The following is a 19480-nucleotide window of genomic DNA, read 5'->3' as shown; positions in this document are numbered from 1 at the left end:
TAAATCTTCTCTGCTCCACCCAGAGAAGATTTTTCCGTCACCATCCCGGGCAACCACTGGTCTTTTTACCGCCTCCGTAGTTTTTCCTTTTCCAGAATATCGCGGAATTGGAATCCTATCAGCATGTCGCCTTTTCAGGCGGGTTCCTTTTTACACAGTACCGTGCGGCCCAGCCTCCTCCCTGTCTTCCCATGGCTTGATAGTTCACCTCTTCTTAGTGCTGAGGAATATTCCACTGTCTGGACGCACCAGTTTACTCATCCATCTAACAGAGGACGTCTTGGTTGCTTCCGAGCTTTGGCAATGACGAACAAGGCAGCTACATGCATCGCTGGGTTGGCTTCTGCGTGGACCTGAATCTTCAGCTGTTCTGGGTAAACACCGAGGTGCACAACTGCTGGGTCGTACGGCAAGAGCAAGCTGAGTTTTGCAAGAAACCGACAGACTGCCCTCCAAAGCGGCTGCGCCATTTTGCATTCCCACCAGCAATGAGAGTTTCTGTTGCTCTACATCGGTGTCAGCACTGGGTGTTGCAATTTTGTCTTTGTTGCTGCGACCCTTTATCCATTTCGCCCCTATTTTCACATTTACAGGCATGAAGTCGTTCGTGGTTTTCTTGTCTGAACTCTGACGCGCTCTTCGCGTGGTTTTCCTGTGTGCGTTCTCCCTCCCGAGGGACTCTACTAGAGGTTCACGGTTTCGCCAGATTTTACAAAAGGCTGACATTTCGCTTGGTCCCTACCCGTTGATACTTTCTTCACCATTCTCGTAATTGCTGATCTTAATTTTTGTAACTCCTCCCTCTACATTCCTTAGCGTTATCCATCCATCTCTGATGCTCCTAATTTCCGTTTCTCTTCCAAGATTAGAAATGGAGTCTCAAATACAATTTAGCAGCAACATACAACTTCCTTCCTGCAGGTACACTCATTTTACGTTCAGTTCTAAATGACTAACTGGTATTTTCATTGTGAGTTTCTCTGTAACCCAGGACTGGGGTAACAGTGGGTTTTAAAGTTTCCACGCATATTACACATTTTGTTTGGAACTTTTTCTGTTGACTTCTGATTTAATCACACTGGGTCAAAGAACGTGGCTTGCATGACATGGATCGCTTAAAATTTAGTGTTTTAGGGGCGCCTAAAAGCATCCAACTTTGGCTCAGGCCACGATCTCATGGTTCGTGAGTTCGAGCCCCACATTAGGCTCTGTGCCCACAGCTCAGAGCCTAGAGCCTGCTTTGGATTCTGTGTCTCCTTTTCTCTCTGCCCCTCCCCCTCATGGGCACGCTCGCGCGCGCGCTCTCTCTCTCTCTCTCTCAAAAATAAATATTTTTTAAAAAATTTAAAAACTTTAGTGCAGTTTTCCATATGTGGTTAACTTAAAAAAAAATTTTTTTAAGTAGGCTTCATGCCCAGTGTGGAGCCCAGCATGGGGCTTGAACTCAGAATCTGAAGTCAAGACCTGAGCTGAGAATAAGAGTGGGATGTTTAACCGAAAGAGCCACCCAGGTGCCCCTATGTGGTCAATTTTTTAAAAAGTTACACAGATTTTAGAAGATAATCAAGAGGGGGCACCCGGATGGCTCAGTTGGTTAAGCTGCCAACTCTTAGAATTTTTTTCTTTTAATGTTTATTCGTTTTTTAAGGACAGAGAGAGACCAAGAATGAGTGGGGAAGGGAGAGAGAGAGGGAGACACAGAATCCGAAACAGGCTCCTGGCTCTGAACTGATAGCACAGAGCCTGACGTGGGGCTTGAATTCACAAACCATGAGGTCATGATCTAAGCTGAAGTCAGACGCTTAACCAACTGAGCCACCCAGGCGCCCCTAAGCTGCCCACTCTTGATTTCGACTCAGGTCATGATCTCACAGTTCATGAATTCGAGCCCCGCCACGGGCTCTGCACTCACTGTGTGAAGCCTGCTTCAGATCCTCTGTCTCCGTCTTTCTAGCCCTCTCCTGCTCACGCACTCTCTCTCAAAAATAAATAGACATTAAAAAAAATGTTTTAAAAAGAAAAGAATCAAGAGTCTACCTGTTGGATGCAGGGTTCTATGTATTTCTACCAATCCGGGCTTGTTAATACTGTTAACAGATATCCTTGGAATTACTCCTACAATCTTATTTAGTATTTTCTGTCTGACGTCCTTTTTATTCTTCACATCCTGTTTTTCCTCCTTTCCTGGTGATGTCGGTTGTTTTCATTAAATACAGATTCCCTTATATCTTCTTCTGCTAGGTTAGGAGTACAGATTTTACGCATATTCTTTCATTAGTTACAATCCGTGTTTTAGATGCAGCTAAGATTTTAAAATACGTACGTAACTTAGTATACTTTTTCTTAACGTAGCCTCAAATCGTTTTACATTCTACTTCCCCCAACTGGGGTCTTATGATGACAGAATCACTCACGGAACAAACCTCACAAGACAGACACACACGCACACGCACGCGCGTGTGCGCTCCCAGGGTCTAATGATCATCCAACGTTCAGTTTAACCTTACTACTGTTCCCTACACTCCCGGTCTTTTCTTACTGAAGTACAGCGTTCAATAAATCTTTCAGGGAAGATTGCCAGTCACAAATGTGCTCAATGTTTGCCCGAAAAAGCTTTATTTTGCTCTCAGTAGATGTCGCTATCCACTTTCAGGCAGACAGCCATTTCTCCCTCGACCCTCTGAAAACACCCTGTGTTATTTTCCGGCTGTGCCCAGGTTGGTTGTCAGTCCAACCATGGTTCACGCACTGGGAAGTCTGCATTTTCTCCGCAGATCTTCTCTTTGTCCTCTGTTTTCTAGATTCTTGCTAGATGCTTTTAGATGTGGAATAACCTTCCCCTTTCCTTTGAGTTCTCTGAGCATCATCTGGGGCGCCTGGTGGCTCAGTCGGTTAAGCGTCCGACTTCAGCTCAGGTCACAATCTCATGGTTAGTGAGTTCGAGCCCCCTGTCGGGCTCCGCGTTGACAGTTCGGGGCCTGGATCCTGCTTCGGATTCTGTGTCTCCCTCTTTCTGCCCCTCCCCAGCTCTCACCCTCTCTCTCTCTCCAAAATAAGTAAACAGTAAAATATTAAAATGCCAATAACTGTTGGCATAACAGCTCACTTCCAACACATGGGCTCCTCACGCCCACCTGTTTCTGTCATTTCTTCCCATCGTGCGCGTCACAGTGTCCGGTCCTTCATGACACTCTTCTGTCATTCACCGCCCTGAGTGTGACACACACGCTTCCCTCGAAGCCTTTGATAGACTTCGCTGCATATGGAAACGCGACCTGCTGACTCGGGTGGCTCACTTCTCAGTAGGAGATGGAGAATCACCCGTCCTGCGGTGCAGCCAGGCTGAGTCCTTCTGACTGTCCTGTTTTACAAGCTCTGTGTGCAGAATTACTGAGGAGTGGAGGGAAAGGTGTTCAATGTCACAGGTGGAGACGCGTTCATTCATTCCCTGAGACCCTGCTTCAGGTGCGGGGATGCATCAGACCCTCAGCTTCAACTATGGGCTGCGGAGCTCCGGAGCAGGAGAGGGGATCTGCTCTGTTCCACGTGGAGCCCACCCTGCCTTCGGTGCGCAGCCCTCCCTGCCACCACCCGAGCAGGCGTGACATCTACAGGATGCTTGAAAGTACACCTTGGATGTCGTCAAACCTTAAAGAAGCTTTAAGCTTCAAGAAGTTCTTTCAAGGGGCGCCTGGGTGGCTTAGTCGGTTGAGCAGACGCTCACGGTTTCGACTTCGGCTCAGGTCATGGTCTCACGTTTTTGTGGGATCGAGCCCCACGTCGTGCTCAGTGCTGACAGCACGGAGCCTCCTTGGGACTTTCTGTCTCCCTCTCTCTCTGTCCCTCCCCCACTCTTGCTCTCTCTCTCAAAATAAACAGAGGAACGTTAAAAAGGAAAAAAAAGTTCTAGGGCACCTGGGTGGCTCAGTCAGTTAAGTATCTGACTTTGGCCCAGGTCACGATCTCACGGTTTGTGAGACCGAGTCCCGTGTTGGCTCTGCAAATAACAGTGTGGAGCCTGCTTGGGATTCTCTCTCTCTCTGCCCCTCCCCTGCGCACGTATGCACTCTCTCTCAACATAAATAATTTAAAACTAAATAAATAAGCTCCTTCTGTGTAAATTTCCTTCTATCGAGTCAATTTTCTTGACTAAAGCGTGGACATAGACTTGTGTGTGAACATTAATACCAAAACTTAGATTATTTCACCTTAAATGAGACCACTGCTAAGCAGTGCAATGTAATAAATTAAAATTTTCCAAAGTTTCAAAGCCGACATTAACGATATTCCTCTTTCTCGTTACAAGTTTTCTAAAAGACGACCAGAAAAGTGTGCCTGACACAGAAAAGCCTGACTGTTTTATGAATCTTCTAACACTTGAGGAAACATCTCTGACTTCCTATGAAGCTCCCAGCTTTTATTTATTTTTTTTTTTTAATTTTTTTTTTTTTTTTAACGTTTATTTATTTTGGGGACAGAGAGAGACAGAGCATGAATGGGGGAGGGGCAGAGAGAGAGGGAGACACAGAATCGGAAGCAGGCTCCAGGCTCTGAGCCATCAGCCCAGAGCCCGACGCGGGGCTCGAACTCACGGACCGCGAGATCGTGACCTGGCTGAAGTCGGACGCCCAACCGACTGTGCCACCCAGGCGCCCCCCCAGCTTTTATTTTTGCAACATTCCATCCTCTTTCTGCTTAAGCAATTTAAAAAACCTGATTATTCTAATTCCTCCCAGCTCTAAACCCTACAATTTATTGGACTTAACTTCTGTAGGAATCCACACCGTGAGTCATGTGCCTTTTTCCTGGTCCCTCCCCCCAAACCAGACTGGGTCCCTTCTTGGGCTGCCCGTCCCATATCAAAGCATGTATCCCTAAGACCCAATTTGCTTTTAACCCCTGTCCTTTCTTTTCCACAATGATCCCATCAGAAATTAACACAAGGGAAACAGAAGAAATCACAGAAAGGTGGAGAATTACCAAGAGCACAGACCCACCAAACCAGCCTAAGTGCAAATGTGAAAATGCCAAAATCAGGGCGCCTGGGTGGCTCAGTCGGTTAAGCCCTCCAACTTCGGCTCAGGTCATGATTTTGCGGCTCGTGGGTTGCAATCCCACTTCGGGCTCTGGGCTAACAGCTCAGATTCTGTGTCTCCCTCGCTCTCTGCCCCTCCCCCACTTGGGCACACACACTCTCTCTGAAAAGCAAATAAACATGAAAAAAAGAATGCCAAAATCCACAAGATTTCACCATGGAGGAGCCCTGGATAGGTAACATCAAGTTGCCCTTAAGTTGCATTCTTAGATAAATCTCCGTAGAACTGACTGTGAAGTTTTGCCCACTGAACAGAAAGACAGCTTTCCCCCCGCTACCGTTAATTTATATGACAAACCCTGTGAGCGTTCCAAGCACCAAAAATCACCTCTCTCTGCCTTCTCCGATAGCTTAAGACATATCTTGCTTCCGGACGGACGACATAAATGGAGGGAAGACACAGAGAGGCTCACAGCTCAAGGCTCTGATGGCCGGATGCTTTAGCACGGGGTAGAGCTCGGGGACAGGGGCATGGCGGGGCCACTGTCCCGCGCAATACTGGCTCCCTGCAAAAGGAACACTGAGTCCTTTTTTGTCCAAGCGGAAATCCTCTTTGGAAAATCACTTTCGGTTAGCAAAGACAAGTACGGAGGTAGGTCTTTCGCAAAAGCGAAGCAGTGGAAAACGGACTTTCCAAAAGCAGGGGGCACCTGTATATGAAGATCTGACAGCCACGCATTTTCTCCCCATTTTTGAATTTGTTTTCCTTAAAGGGGAGAAGAGCCAAGGCCAGAATCTTCTCAGATGAGGGGCAGGAACGATTTCTTGGCATACAGAGCCCCAGCACGTGGCAAAGTCACAGTCGGAAGGTAGGGCAGCATCTGGGTCACCATGATTTTGTCGTTTCTTACCCTGGTGATTGGTGAGCCGGTCAGGCTGCGCTGGGAAGCCAGGTCCTGCCAGGTCTCGTGGGCTGACGGGGGGTGTCTGCTCCACCTGGTCCTGCAGAAAATAGGAACACAAAGGCTTCAGTCAAAAGTTCACACTTATCCACATCCACCATCGCTCGCATTGCCTTCTTCCTGTTTCTTCAATTTCTTTACCTTTCTAGTTCTCAAGGACAGTTGTTTAAAGTACACCGGATGGGGCACCTGGGTGGCTGAGTCGGTCAAGCATCCGACTTCGGCTCAGGTCATGATCTCGTGGTTCGTGGGTTCGAGCCCCGCGTCGGGTTCTGTGCTGACAGCTCGGAGCCAGGAGCCTGCTTCGGGTTCTGTGTCTCCCTCCCTCCCCAGCTTGCACTCTGTCTCTCCTCTCTCTCTCTCAAAAATAAACATTTTTAACGTAACGTGACATAACATAAGGAAGTTAATCTTGAGAAGGTACCACTCTGTTTAGCAAGGGAGTCAGGACAGAAGTTACTCTGTTTCTGGCTTCAACTGCTCTGCCTGAAGAGCAACTCAAAAAGAATTACTGTCAACCGCTGGATTTAAGCAATGAATATAAATAATTAGCATTCCAGGGAGCACACGCATTTTCTGCAACAATTACTGGTAATCAAGCCCCAGGCGGTCTGTTATCTGGTACGGAAACATCCAGAGTCTGCCTTATAATTGGCCCCCCTCTACCAAGCGGGAGGGCTCGGTCGCATTTTTTAAGATGTCAAGATGAGGACAACAATCTTAGGCAAAAGTTACAACAACAATATTGTGACCAGCTCCACAACTCTAGCAAAATGTCTTCATGAGACTTAGAACCAAGCCAATGAAAGATGCATTAAAATACGGGTAAAGAAAACGGGTCCTTTAAGATTTACACGCTTGTAACAAAATACTAGCAGGAATTAACCTGGGGTGGAAAGAGGTCAAATTTCTCTTCCAGATTTAAGAAATTTTGCCCATGCACCATGTATTACCTCTGTAATTAGCTTTTAGAACTCTGTCTGCAAAACACATCGGCTCTGAGAGTAATAATATACTGGCAAAAATAACAGCCAAATTCATCAACCTCATCCCTACCTCTGCACAGGAACCGCAGACTGCCTTGGGTGGAATGTTCCACGTGCCTGGGCACCCGCACCAGCCACTGTGCACAGAGCCTACACTGCCAGCGGGACTCCCACTTTACAGATGAAAACAGAGGCTCAGGAAGGTTATGTCCACCTTACTACCCCTGCTGGGAAGGGGCATCCCGGGGATTAGAACCCAGGCAGTGGGGCTTTTAGATCCCAAGTGCCTTCCCACCAAGCTGCCCAAGAAACTCCAAGAAACTCATTCATTTTGAGGAAGTTGCTTTATCACCCAAATGTTCCCCCAGCAAGTGGCTGACTGTCCAGAGCCTGGGAGCATAGAAACGGATGGGCGATACTCTATGCCCTCCGCCGTGTGCACGCTGACCTGCACGTATACACTTGTGGGTGTGGTCAATGCAGTGCTGGGGGCCACTCTCTAGAGCTGGGGAGGCAGATTCGGGGGCACTGGGGAGACAGTCCAGAAGGTTCAACCCACCGACATCTACCCCTCAGAAGGACGCGGCTCAGTCCCTGGGGAGGCCCAGCCACCGTCACCCCTTCCCCCAGAAAATCTGGGCAAAACGGATCAAAGCCCCAAGGTGCGAGAAGATATTCTCACTGCTTCTCTCCCTCCAAAACAAACGGCGTTCTTTTTTTTTTTTTTTTTTTTTAAAGATGTAATACCTGCTAACTATGAAAATCTAGATGCTAAAGAAAAGCACAAAGAAAAAAATCCAAATGAGCCTCTCTCCTCTCACCCGGGGATGGATCCTATCAGTTTTCGGTCTGTTCTCCCAGAGAGAAGACAAAATGCACAAACATGATACGTCTGTGCCCGACATTTGAATTACTTACGGAGAACGTGTAGGGGACATCTGGATCGCATGGGGTTACAAATGATCCCACTAAAAAACGGATTCAGAATCAAAGGACACATGTTACTGAATTTGAGCCTATCTTTCTGAAATCTCCCATGGCAACGAAGCATCTCAATCAGCACTTCCAAGCCCTGGACCACTCCCCTAGGCGGGTGTGCAACCTGACTTTAGTCCTTCAAGTGACATTAATCCATTCCATACTGGTGACCATATGGTTAGTTAAGAACGGGTTTCTGGGGCACCTGGGTGGCTCAGTGGGTTGGGCGTCCGACTTCGGCTCAGGTCATGATCTCACGGTTCCTGATTTTGACCCCTGCGTCGGGCTCTGTGCTGACAGCTCGGAGCCTGGAGCCTGCTTCGGATTCTGTGTCTCCCTCTCTCTCTGCCCCTCCCCTGCTCGTGCTCTGTCTCTTCCAAAAATAAACGAACATTAAAATAAATAAACGAGAAAGAAAGCAAGCAAGCCCAAATGGAAGTTTCTGATTAGAAAAGAAGAGATGGGCTGGTCTGGAGGACACGAAGTCTGGAGACAAGAGGACACCACCAGGAGCCCCGCTGAGGTGCTGAGGACGGAACTGGGCTGTTGGGGTTAGTGCACAAGGTGGTACCCCAGACCCCCAAATGCAGCGAAGCCTCCCCTTCTGGGTTCACCCCTCCCCCTCTGCTAGTGTCTGCCATTTCAGCCAGCATTTCCCCATCCAGCCGGCTCTTTGTCATCAGGATACATATTTTTTCTTTCTTTCCCAAATTGTAAAACAAGCAGGTACGTTTTGGGGAAGCACAGAGCAGATGGAAAATAAAAATGAACCTGAATCCCACGACGGCAGGTGGGGTAAGTGATAGCTCTCCTGTGGACCCCGCACCACTACTGTGCACGGCCAGACACTGGAAATCACACAGGGTCAACGATTTAGGGTTCCGCTGCCTTCCCCTCCCCGGTTAACACTACAAGATGCTTTTTTTTTTTTTTATTTTTTTTGATGTTTATTTATTTTTTCGAGAGACAGAATGTGAGCAGGGGAGGGGCAAAGAGAGAGAAAGACACAGAATCGGAAGCAGGCTCCATAATCTGGGCTGTCAGCACAGAGCCCGACGCGGGGCTCGAACCCACGAACTGTGAGATCATGACCTGAGCTGAAGTCAGACATCCAACCAACTGAGCCACCCAGGGGCCCCATTTTATTTTTTTTAATGTCTATTTTTGAGAGAGAGAGAGAGAGAGAGAGAGAGAGAGAGAGAGAGAGAGAGAGAGATGAGCAGGGGAGAGGCAGAGAGAGAGGGAAACAGAATCTGAAGCAGGCTCCAGGCTCTGAGCCATCAGCACAGAGCCCGACGCAGCACTCGAACCCACAAACAGTGAGATCACGACCTGAGCCAAAGTCGGACACTTAACTAAGCCACCCAGGCACCCATACAAGATGGTATTTGAAAGCCTTGGTAAATACTGTTTTCAGCTTCCAAACTACTCTAGGGAACACCTGCAGCCACTTGCAAATCTCAGCATCAAACAACAATCCAAGAAACACCTCTGTGCATAAAACTGTCCACATTTCGGATTATTTGCATCGGATCCCTGAAAACAGAACCACCGGGCCAAAGGTTTCATGTGCATTCTTGTTTTTGAATCTAGATACATTTTGTCAAACTCTTGTCTGTATCGCTTTACCCTTCCACCCAAAACAGAGAACTGCCCGCTTCATAACATCTGTGGCACGCTGACACTGGTGATTTTTCTGGAATTTTTTTCTGGCCAATGCCGGAGGTAAACCGTAGCCTTGGCCTGTGGTTTTTGGTGCAAGTCTTAAATACCGAAGTTGACCATTTCTCATAGCTCATTAGGCCTTTCTCTTTCTTCATCTGGACTACCCTCAGACAGGTCAGCTAGACCGAGGGCACCGGGGCTTTCCGGGAGAGCCACGGCCCACCCACCCCTCGGGACCTGAGCCCCTCGGGGCCAGTTACCTGGAGTCTGAGTCAACTGGTTCATCTGGAAAATGCGTTAAATGACCCCCCTCCAGAAGGTTTATTGGCAGAAGGTTTGTTTACACCCTGAAGTGCAAAGCCAGGGCCCAAGGCTTGGGAGAGCACCCCCCAGGGTGGCCTGTGGATTCCTCCGCCCACTGGAAACTCTGGTTTATTCCTCAAATCCTTCCAGGATGAGCTCTTCATGTGGTAAGAAACACAGTTGACTGCTATTCGTCGCAAATGCTTTTTTCCCATCCTGTCTGCTGTTTTAACTATACTTTTGATTCTCACAAGTTCAATTCAAGGTAGGCAAGTGCCCTGACCTTTTCTTTTCAGTTCACTGCTGCCAGCTTGATAACTGCCCTTGCCCTCTCTCAAGGAATCTGGAGAGCATCCATGTATGTTCTACTTGGTCCCTTTTCTGACTTGATGTACTCTGACTCATCCCCGTCTCGGACGGTTATTTTGGTGGAAAGGACGCAGTGAGACCAGATACTGGCCCCAGTTCGCTCTGCCCTTTTGCCTGAGCTGGAAGGTCACCTTCATCCCACCTTATAATCTCCACACGTGCGTGTGTCTGAGCCTCAGCCACCCAGATCTGCTGGTTCCTGAGCCCTGGCCACACTCTCTGTATCACATCTTCTGACACGTTTCCAGGGGCACACGCTCGTCCTCCTTCTCCTTTTACATGATTCCTCATTTTCTTCTAGAATTGCTTCCAGAGTTTGCTTAAATTATTAAAACATCTCTTCTGAGGGCGCCTGGGTGGCTCAGTTAAGCAGCCGACTTCGGCTCAGGTCATGATCTCATGGTTCATGGGTTCGAGCCCCACGTCGGGCTCTGTGCTGACAGCTCAGAGCCGGAGCCTGCTTTGGATTTGTGTCTCCCCCTCTCTCTGCCCCTTCCCTGCTCATGCTTTGTCTCTCTCTCTCTCTCTCTCTCTCTCTCTGCTCTCTCTCTCTCTTAAAAGTGAATTAATGTTAAAAAGAGAAAGAAAGAAAGAGAAAGAAAGAAAGAAAGAAAAAGGAAGGAAGGAAGGAAGGAAGGAAGGAAGGAAGGAAGGAAGGAAGGAAGGAAGGAAGAAAACAAGGGGGTGCCTGGGTGGCTCAGTAGGTTAAGCATCTGACTCTTGGTTTTGGTTCAGGTCATGATCTCACAGTTCATGAGTTTGAGCCCCATGTCGGGCTCTGTGCTGACAGCTCAGAGCCTGGAGCCTACTTCCAATTCTGTGTCTCCCTCTCTCTCTGCCCCTCCCCCACTCACGCTCTGTCTCTCTCTCTCTCAAAAATAAATGTTAAATTTTTTTTTTTTAATTCTCTTCTATAGCATTTACTTACATATAAATGAGTAATTAGTACTCATTAGAAATACACGTGTTGGTGGAAATCAGACCACAGGTATGTGGGGAGAGGATAAACCAAGGGTAAGAGGGTCAGCCTTCCTACCACCCCCCTAGGCCCCACCCAGCCCATCCCTCTGGGACACATAAGCCCCCCCCACCCCGGGGCATCCCCTGAACCCATTCAGGCCCTAGACTAACCTGACACCACTGAGATATCTTTCTAGAATACAAGTAACTTTCCAGATTTAGCAAATAAAAATACAGGATGTCCCGTGAAAACGGCATTTCAGATAGACACCCTACCCGCTTTTTGGTCTAAGTATGTCTCAACTTACATGGGACTTCGCCTAGAAAGAAACAAAACAAAACAAAACCAAACAAAAAAAGCTTTTGTAGTTTGTCTAAATTTAACCGGGCATCCTATACTTTATCTGGCAACTCTACACCTCAAGGACTGTCAAAATCCGACAGGGATGCATGACAAATTACAGCAGTAAGAGCGAAATTTCGAAGCGTGGCTCATTTGCTCGTATATAAAACTCCCAGGTCAATAAAAACCGTCCTTCTAAAAACTGAACAGACAGACGCTTCAGTCAAGAGTCCTGTTATCCTGGGAAGTGAAAGCAGATGGAACAGTATGAGAGACGGTAGCGTTTGTAAAATACAGCCAGCAGGGAGAGGCTAACTGCCCCCACCCCATGGCTCCGGAAGGTCAAGGCGCAAACGTCCCGTCCCTCCGCTCTTCAAAGGCAAACAGTGGCCCCCGGCCAGGCTCAGGGTGATGAAAACCCGGCCAGGAGTAACAAGCCTGTCACTGTGCGGCTGGGTCTCCCAGGGCTCCGTTTTTCTGTTTGTCCGGGTGGGTTTCCCATTCCAGATTAGCCAGCCTCCCCGGAGGGTCAGGGGCCGATCCTACAGAGCTTCCTCCTTGGCAGGAGGCCCGGGGCCTGGAGGGAAAGTCCAGGATTCTTCTCCGAAGGTAGCTGCTGGCAGCTACGGCTTCTTCAAACCCAAGCCCTTCGTCACTGGGCCATCTACGCCTCTGGGGAAGGTGGGAGCCCGGGACAGTGAACCGAAGCCCCTTCAGTGGCCGAGCAGGTCACTTCACTGTCTGGGGCCGGACTGCCCCCCCAGACCCGCGTGGCTGTAGAAACACTTTCCAGAGTCGGAAGCAGGCGTCCGGTGGAGCGGGGCAGACACACTGCCTCCGTGAAAAGGAAGGAGAGCGGCCTCCTGCAGCGTAAAGCTGTGCTGAGTGATTTTGTTCCGAGCTGGGGGGGGCCGGGGGTATGAGCCCGCAAGGTCAGCCGCAGCCGGCATGCCGGTCCTGGAGCCCCCGTGGGACGTGGCGATGGGGCATGGGGAGGAGGAAGATGGGATGAGGGATGGATCGTCCAGCTGGACTGTGCTGTCTTCTAGAAAGTTCCTTCGTGAGCCATACTTCCGGGAGTTGCAGGAATGCGCCCGCGGCCCCCCTCCCCCCCACCGGCTCGCTCCTCCAGGCCTCTTGCTGGCCCCAGGCTGGCTTCTCCAGACCCCTCCAGGCCCTCCCTGAAATACTCTTCCTCTCTAATTGGGCACATGCCCGCGGCACACAGGCAGGTGCTTAACCTACCTCTCTCTGCCGATGGAGCACTGATGTTTCATTTTATCTATTTATTTTTTTCAACATTTATTCATTTTTGAGAGACAGAGACGGGGGGCGGGGGCCAGAGAGAGGGAGACACACAATCCGAAGCAGGCTCTAGGCTATATGCAGTCAGCACAGAGCCCGACGCAGGGCTTGAACTCACGGATGGTGAGATCATGACCTGAGCCGAAGTCGGTCGCTTAACCGACTGAGCCACCCAGGCACCCCGAGAACCCAAGGTTTTAAAGGTTATATGTAAAGGGTGCCTCGAGCCGGGCTCTGAGCCTGGTGGGCCTGGCTGTCCGTGGGGTCAGACCCCACCCCAGAGTAGCACACAAGCCTCTCCAGACAGAATGCAGACTCCCAGGCTTGTGGGCCCGCAAGGCCCTCATTTCAAAGGCGGGGCTGAGTCTGAGCTCCTTACCTCAGGTGGTTTGCTTACACGGAATATTCCAGGGGCCACCTTCCTGGCCTGGCTTCCCTCCAGCTCAAAGGCACAGTTCACAGCAGGCACACCTCCCCATCCTGCTCTGCCCGGGGATTCTTCACTATGTGGAATGTTCTCTGCCTTGTCCTCCACACACACCATCCACTCATCCTCAAGGCCTGAGAAGCCGCTTCCTTCAGGCGCCTTCTCTGACAGCCCAGATGAAAATGGTCCCGTACCCCTCATCCTGCTGCACTCTTTAATTCAAAGTGGGAAGTAGGAGGGCGAGCTGACCAGCGCGTGCCCCTTGTCCCTGACGACCCCAGATCTGGGGCAGGGACGCCTCTGCCCCCCCGGGGAGGCAGTGAGGGTGAAGGCCGGGGTGGAAGGAATATCACGGAGCACTGTCACCAGGGCACGCCCCCACCTGCATGAGCCTGGCAGGACACACTTTCCGTGAGACGCATCACAGCACGGCCTGGGCACACACAGGGCCTGACTCCACACACGTCAGCTGGCCCCCGCATCCTGTGACAAGCGGGGCCTCAAATAAATCGGTGCCCACGCTGGCTGCCCAACGCACAAGAGGAACACCGCTCTCGAGACAGAGACTGGGCGGTTTGAGCAGTTCCTTATCTGAATAAAAATACAGGACCAACGCACGTGTGCCTCAGAGAACACGTGAGTGTAACGGTCAGCGCGGTATCTGCCGGGTAACAAATGGGAGCGTACTGCTGAAGGCCAGACTCCGGGGTCAAATCCCAGTCTCCCACCTGTCAGTGTGAGACTTTGTGCAACTGTGTGCTTCCTTGGGGCAGACTGGTGGCTTCAAACGTTGGCTGGGGGGAATAAATTCAGGCGACGTAAACCAAGGACTTGTCCAGCAAGGGAAGGTTCCAGGTGTCCGTGAACAGCAGGCCCTGACACAAATACTAAACAGCTGGGACAAGATGTCTGTAAGAGACGTCTCTGTCTCCAGTGGGCGTCAGGGCTGTGTCCTTGGCCCCACGCAATGTACAATCTTTTCAAGGACCTGAATGAAGGCACAGAAGGTGCCCTTAATTACTCTAAGATAACCCAACATTAACACCACCTGGTACGGAACGAGGGGATTCGAAATGTCTTCACCCAGTGAGGACACTCCATCAAAACCCATGAGCTGAAATCCTAATGCAGATAGATTTCAAATGCTACAGGTACACCAGGGGCACCTGGGGGGGCTCAGTCGGTTAAGCGTCCCACTCTTGGTTTCTGCTCAGGTCATGATCTCACTGTTCGTGAGTTCAAGTCCTATGTCAGGCTTTTCACCGGCAGCACAGAGCCTGCTAGGGATTCTCTCTCTCTCTCTCTCTCTCAAAAAAAATAAAGAAATAAATAAATAAACTTAAAAAATAAAAATAAAAATAAACATCACAGGTACACCAAACCCCAAAACAAACAAACAAAACACAAACAACAATGCATGAGAACAGTGTGGGCAAGGGGAAGGGGCCGTCCAGGGAGGCCGGCCTGAAAATGCAGTGAAAGCCAAGCCAGAGGGGCTCTCCCGGCCCTCCCACACCCTGCCCTGCGCTGCCCTGGCAAATGCCACCGCTGGGGTCTTGTCCCACCAGGCGGCCCCCTCCCCACCCACTGCAGCCCACCGCCTGGTGAGATTGTGGGTCCCTCTCACATGCAACAAGCCAGTGCTTCTGAAGCTCGGTATGTGAAACACAGTCAGCCTGGGTCTTGTCACTTGATACAAAACACAGGTAAAGGTGTAAAACAAATCGGAATCCAATTCTAGAAGGGAACGCGCTGTCTTACAGTCTACTGTAAATTCCCCGCGTCCAATGCCCACGGGGTCAGCTGCACACGTCACTCTATAACTTCCAGACAGACACAGTTAGGGGTGGTCAAGATTTCACACTGGACCTCCCTCCAGCTACAGACGATCACCAATTTTCATGAAAGCGGACTAATTTTTCAGTAATTACTCACCATGCCAGCCCTCCTGTGTAGTGAGAGTAATGCTTCCTATTTATATGGTACTGATGCAAGCTGCTGACTCAACCACACACATACCTGGATCTACACTCATCAGAGAAACAAAACCTCGTCTCCAGAAGAGGAGGACACCAAGCATGGCAGCGACAAGGCCACTATTTACAGAACCGATTTCCATGAGAACTTCGTTGAGCCCAAGCACCACAGACCTAAACAGACAGACTGCCCCATAAACACCATATTGAGACACTTCCTTCTACACAATTAGCTCTAAGTGTCCTGATCCTTGACATCGTAAAGCGAAAGTAGCGGACGAATTGCCTTTCTTTCCTTTTTTTTAATGTTTATTTAAACTTGAGAAAGAGACAGCGAGCAGAGGAAGGCAGAGAGAGAGGGAGACACAGAATCTGCGACGGGCTCCAGGCTCGGAGCTGTCAGCACAAGAGCCCGACGCGGGGCTCGAACTCACAGACTGCGAGATCACGACCTGAGCCGACGTCGGACGCTCAACCGACTGAGCCAGCCAGGCGCCCCTTTTTTATTTATTTATTTTTTAAGCAGCTTTACTGGGATAGAAGTTACACGAACATAAATGTAATCTGCGCATCTGTGTGCCATCCCATGAATGGCAGTGTAATTACAGCACTGGTACGCTTATCACCACCATCTAAATTTAGAACGCTTCCATCACCCTACAAAGAAACCTTGTGCCCAGAGCCTGTCGATCTGAACGCACGGCTTCCCCCAAATTCCCTTTGCCGCCTCAATTTTCTTCCCGTCTTTTGATCTGGCGTGCCCACCTCAGTGAGGCTGCCCGCCTCATTGGCTAACAACGCTGGCTCTAGGGTTTGTAGAAGTCAGTAGTTGAGTAGCCTGGGGAAGACCACTAGAGCTCACCGTGTCAGGGTTTGGAACATTCAGGGTGATCGCGCACGTGAAACGTCGCGGTTAAGTTCCTAGTGGCTGTTTTCACTGACACGACTCATCCGGCTGTTACAGCCACCTCCCTCACCTCCATCTCCCCCGACCTCCTCCGCCGCCTCCACCTGCTCTGCCTCCAAGACCCCCATCTTCACCTCCTTCTTCACCACCTGTAGCGTGAGAACCGCGAGAAGGGCCACCTGTGCACAGCTGACGGCACGGCAAACCCGAGGTGCGTAGGTGACTAGATGGCGCGCGTTCAGGTCACGTGGGTCCGACTCCCTTGGAGTTTTCTCTTCCTGCAGCGGGTCCCACCGACGGCGGAGCGGCTTCTGATACCATGTCCCCGGCAGGAGACCCCAAGTGCACAGGGAACGGGATCCCCGGGCTGTGGACTCGCTCACTCAGCCGTTTGTGAAGAGAACAGATAGCTTCCGGGAACAAGTCCCTAAACCCGCAGGGCTCACGGGGCTTCTGCCCCCGACTCAGCCCTGATCAAGAACCCCGCCGGCCTCCTCGGCAGCCCCCAAAGGACAAATCACCTCTTCCCGTGTGCGAGGCCTTCTACCCGCATCCGGGACTTTAATTCTGGACGTGCCGACCGGGGGACTCACGGAGCACAATTGAGAACTAGCTGTAAGTGGCCAGTAAGCAGGCCCAGGCTGTGCGGCAGGAAGGAGATGGGAGGTAGGTGGGCCCAGGGAGAGGGGGACAACTATCACCCCGGGGGCGCGGGCCTGGAGGTCAGAGGTTGGGGCCCCCATGATTTCACAAGGCGGGGGGGGCTCTGTGTCTCAGGAGCTCTAGTGAAAGGGGGGTGAGTTCCAGCCGATACAGTGACTGTGGCTCAGAGAAGAAGGCAAACGTCTCAGGGGGCGTCATTCCAACTGGTAAGAAGCATGATGGCGGAAACACTCCGCCGCGGCCACAGCCCCATGTTTCCTGTGCCCCTAATTCTCCTGCCCACTCTTGCTTTCGTGAAGGCTGATGGCTTTCCAAAGTCATTCACTTACCGACTTTAGTACAACGGGGGCCCCTGCCCAAACCACAACGCTGTTATCAGCTTTTTAATGGCTATTTCGGTCACCCAAGGGGATCTCCGGGACTCTAGAGAAGGTCAACGGGAGGAAGGTGAAGGCCACGCAGGTTTTCCCAGGCTCTCTGGGAAGGGAGCACGCCCCTCCCGGGCGGGGGTCACCGGTTCCCACCCACACACACCGTCTGCCCAGGCACCGGGCACCCCTCCTGGTGGGGGAGCCAATGAGTCAGAGTCGATGGGCACTTGCCCAATGACCGGGTCACCCGGTGCTGCGTGGCTGCCCACATATTACTTAACACAGAAGAGCAAACGCAGGTTCTGCGTGTGATATGAAACAGGAAGGGCAGGGGCGCCTGGGGGGCTCGGTTGGTTGAGCGTCCGACTTCGGCTCAGGTCATGATCTCACACTCCGTGAGTTCGAGCCCCGTGTCGGGCTCTGTGCTAACAGCGTGGAGCCTGGAGCCTGCTTCCAATTCTGTGTCTCCCTCTCTCTCTGCCCCTCCCCCACTCGCCCTCTGTCTCTCTCTCTCTCTCTCTCAAAAATAATAAACATTAAAAACAACAACAACAACAACAAACAGGAAGTCCTGAAGGCCTCCCTATTCATTAAAGCATCTCTGCACCAGGTCCCCGGCATGCCCTTTTGTCCTCCTCTATCCCCAACCACCCCCAGAAGGGAGGCATTACCATGGTGGCCTCTGTGGTGGCATTACGACGGAGGCATTACCACAAGATGACTTAATGGAGGCCTGGCTGCTCGCCAAGGCAGATCCCCTGAGGATACCCCCCTTTCTGCTACACACGCGGTTTGTCCTCTGGGACCCACCCCCTCCCTTGTGAAAAGGAAAATGAACAGAGACCAAAACATCCGCACGTACTAAGATAGGGTGAATTTGCTAGGATGGTCGGCTAGGGGCACCTGAACCGTCTTCAAGGTCCACGGTGACTTAGCAGTCTGGGAAGTGAAACGATACAGAAATCACCGAGCTGCTAATTAATAAGGCTGCCAATCTCAGCCCTCACAGTGCTTCCCGGGGATCGGGCAAAACGCAACACGGGGAATGAGAACAATCCGACAGTCAAACCACAGACTTCCCAGTGGAATAAAATAGGTTCTGACTCTGCCCCAGCGAATTCTGGCCGGCCAGGACTCCAAGTTCTGGAAGAGAGGCATCATTCCAGGTGTCCCACCTGCTGTCCTCGCCCCTCCCCTGCGCATACACAGACTGACTGTGTGCTGAGGTTCAAGGGACCAGGCCAAGAGGCCACATAAGAGTGGAACCCCTCCCGGAGGCAAAGGGAAGGAAGTCTCCCAGCTGCATACAGACATCAACCAAAGGACAGAGCACAGGTGCTAACAAAAGCGGTGAGGTGCCCTAAGCCAGCACAGCTTGGACACGGGGGCGATCTGGTTCAAAGTGCTGGTGACCTGGTCGTGGCAACCATCCCTCAGTGTCTCAAGGCTTGAGCTGCCTCGTCTGAAACGTGGATCACGATCCTGAGGCGTCCCTGATGGGGCGCACAAAACCCCTGTGGACAAGCGCCCCGACTTCTTTGGCTCGAAGCTTCCCGCTTGCTCTTGGCCACACCGGCCCCTGCAACATCTACACTCGAACCTCGGGCGGCGAACCCCATGCCGCGCTGTCGCAACAATCAATGGGGTCGGCGCTATCCCCACACAGCGGGTGCACGGCCCAACCACACCGCGTGCCCCCAGTTAGCAGAAGGAGAAGAGACATCCTCTTCCTCGAACTCTTTAATGCTGAATTTCAAAACTGGAAAGGGCTTTCATTTGTCCTGGTTGACCAGGAAAAAGCCCCAGGGTTTAAGATGATGTAATCCTTGGTGGCCCTTCCTCATTTCTACGGCCCTCTGGCCAAGCCTGGGGCAGAGGGCCAGGGGTGAACGGCAGCCCGAGGCCAGGAATCTGGAGGCAGGATGAGGTAAGCTGAGGCTGGCAAAGAGCTCCTGCCTGGGTCCCCACGCCGCACCTCAACCCGGTGTGATACTCTTCAGGGGGCAGATTCGAGAGCAGGGAAGGGCAGAAAGAAGCTTCCAGAAGCATGCTGAAGGGCATGGCTGTCAAGTCGGGGTGCCGCTCCCTTGAGGCGTATCTCCCACGGGGCTTTGTGCAAAGCAAGTGGCCAAGAGAGAGCGAATGACCCCCAGGACCCCGGGAGCTGCTGGCGGCCACTAGACAAGATGCGGTCAGCCCTTCCCTGCGGCCGGGGAGGACTGCGGGCTCC

The 19480-nt window shown here is 51.3% G+C and overlaps 1 protein-coding gene across 6 annotated transcripts in view; it reads right to left on the bottom strand.

Moving 5' to 3' along the window:
• The window catches only part of GRB10 (growth factor receptor bound protein 10), a 184325-nt gene that overhangs the window by 90015 nt on the left and 74830 nt on the right, over positions 1 to 19480 (bottom strand). For all 6 annotated transcript variants that reach the window (XM_086697082.1, XM_086697087.1, XM_086697083.1 and 3 more), the window contains one exon: positions 5947 to 6037. In XM_086697082.1, coding sequence (XP_086553208.1) covers positions 5947 to 6037 — 91 coding nt within the window. The remainder of the gene's footprint in view (positions 1 to 5946; positions 6038 to 19480) is intronic.

The sequence above is a fragment of the Puma concolor genome, chromosome A2 (genome assembly GCF_028749965.1).
Source record: "Puma concolor isolate L17-30 chromosome A2, mPumCon1.1.hap2, whole genome shotgun sequence".
Taxonomy (NCBI): domain Eukaryota; kingdom Metazoa; phylum Chordata; class Mammalia; order Carnivora; family Felidae; genus Puma; species Puma concolor.
Note: the sequence above shows the minus strand (reverse complement) of the source record. Positions and strands in the feature narration are given on the sequence as shown.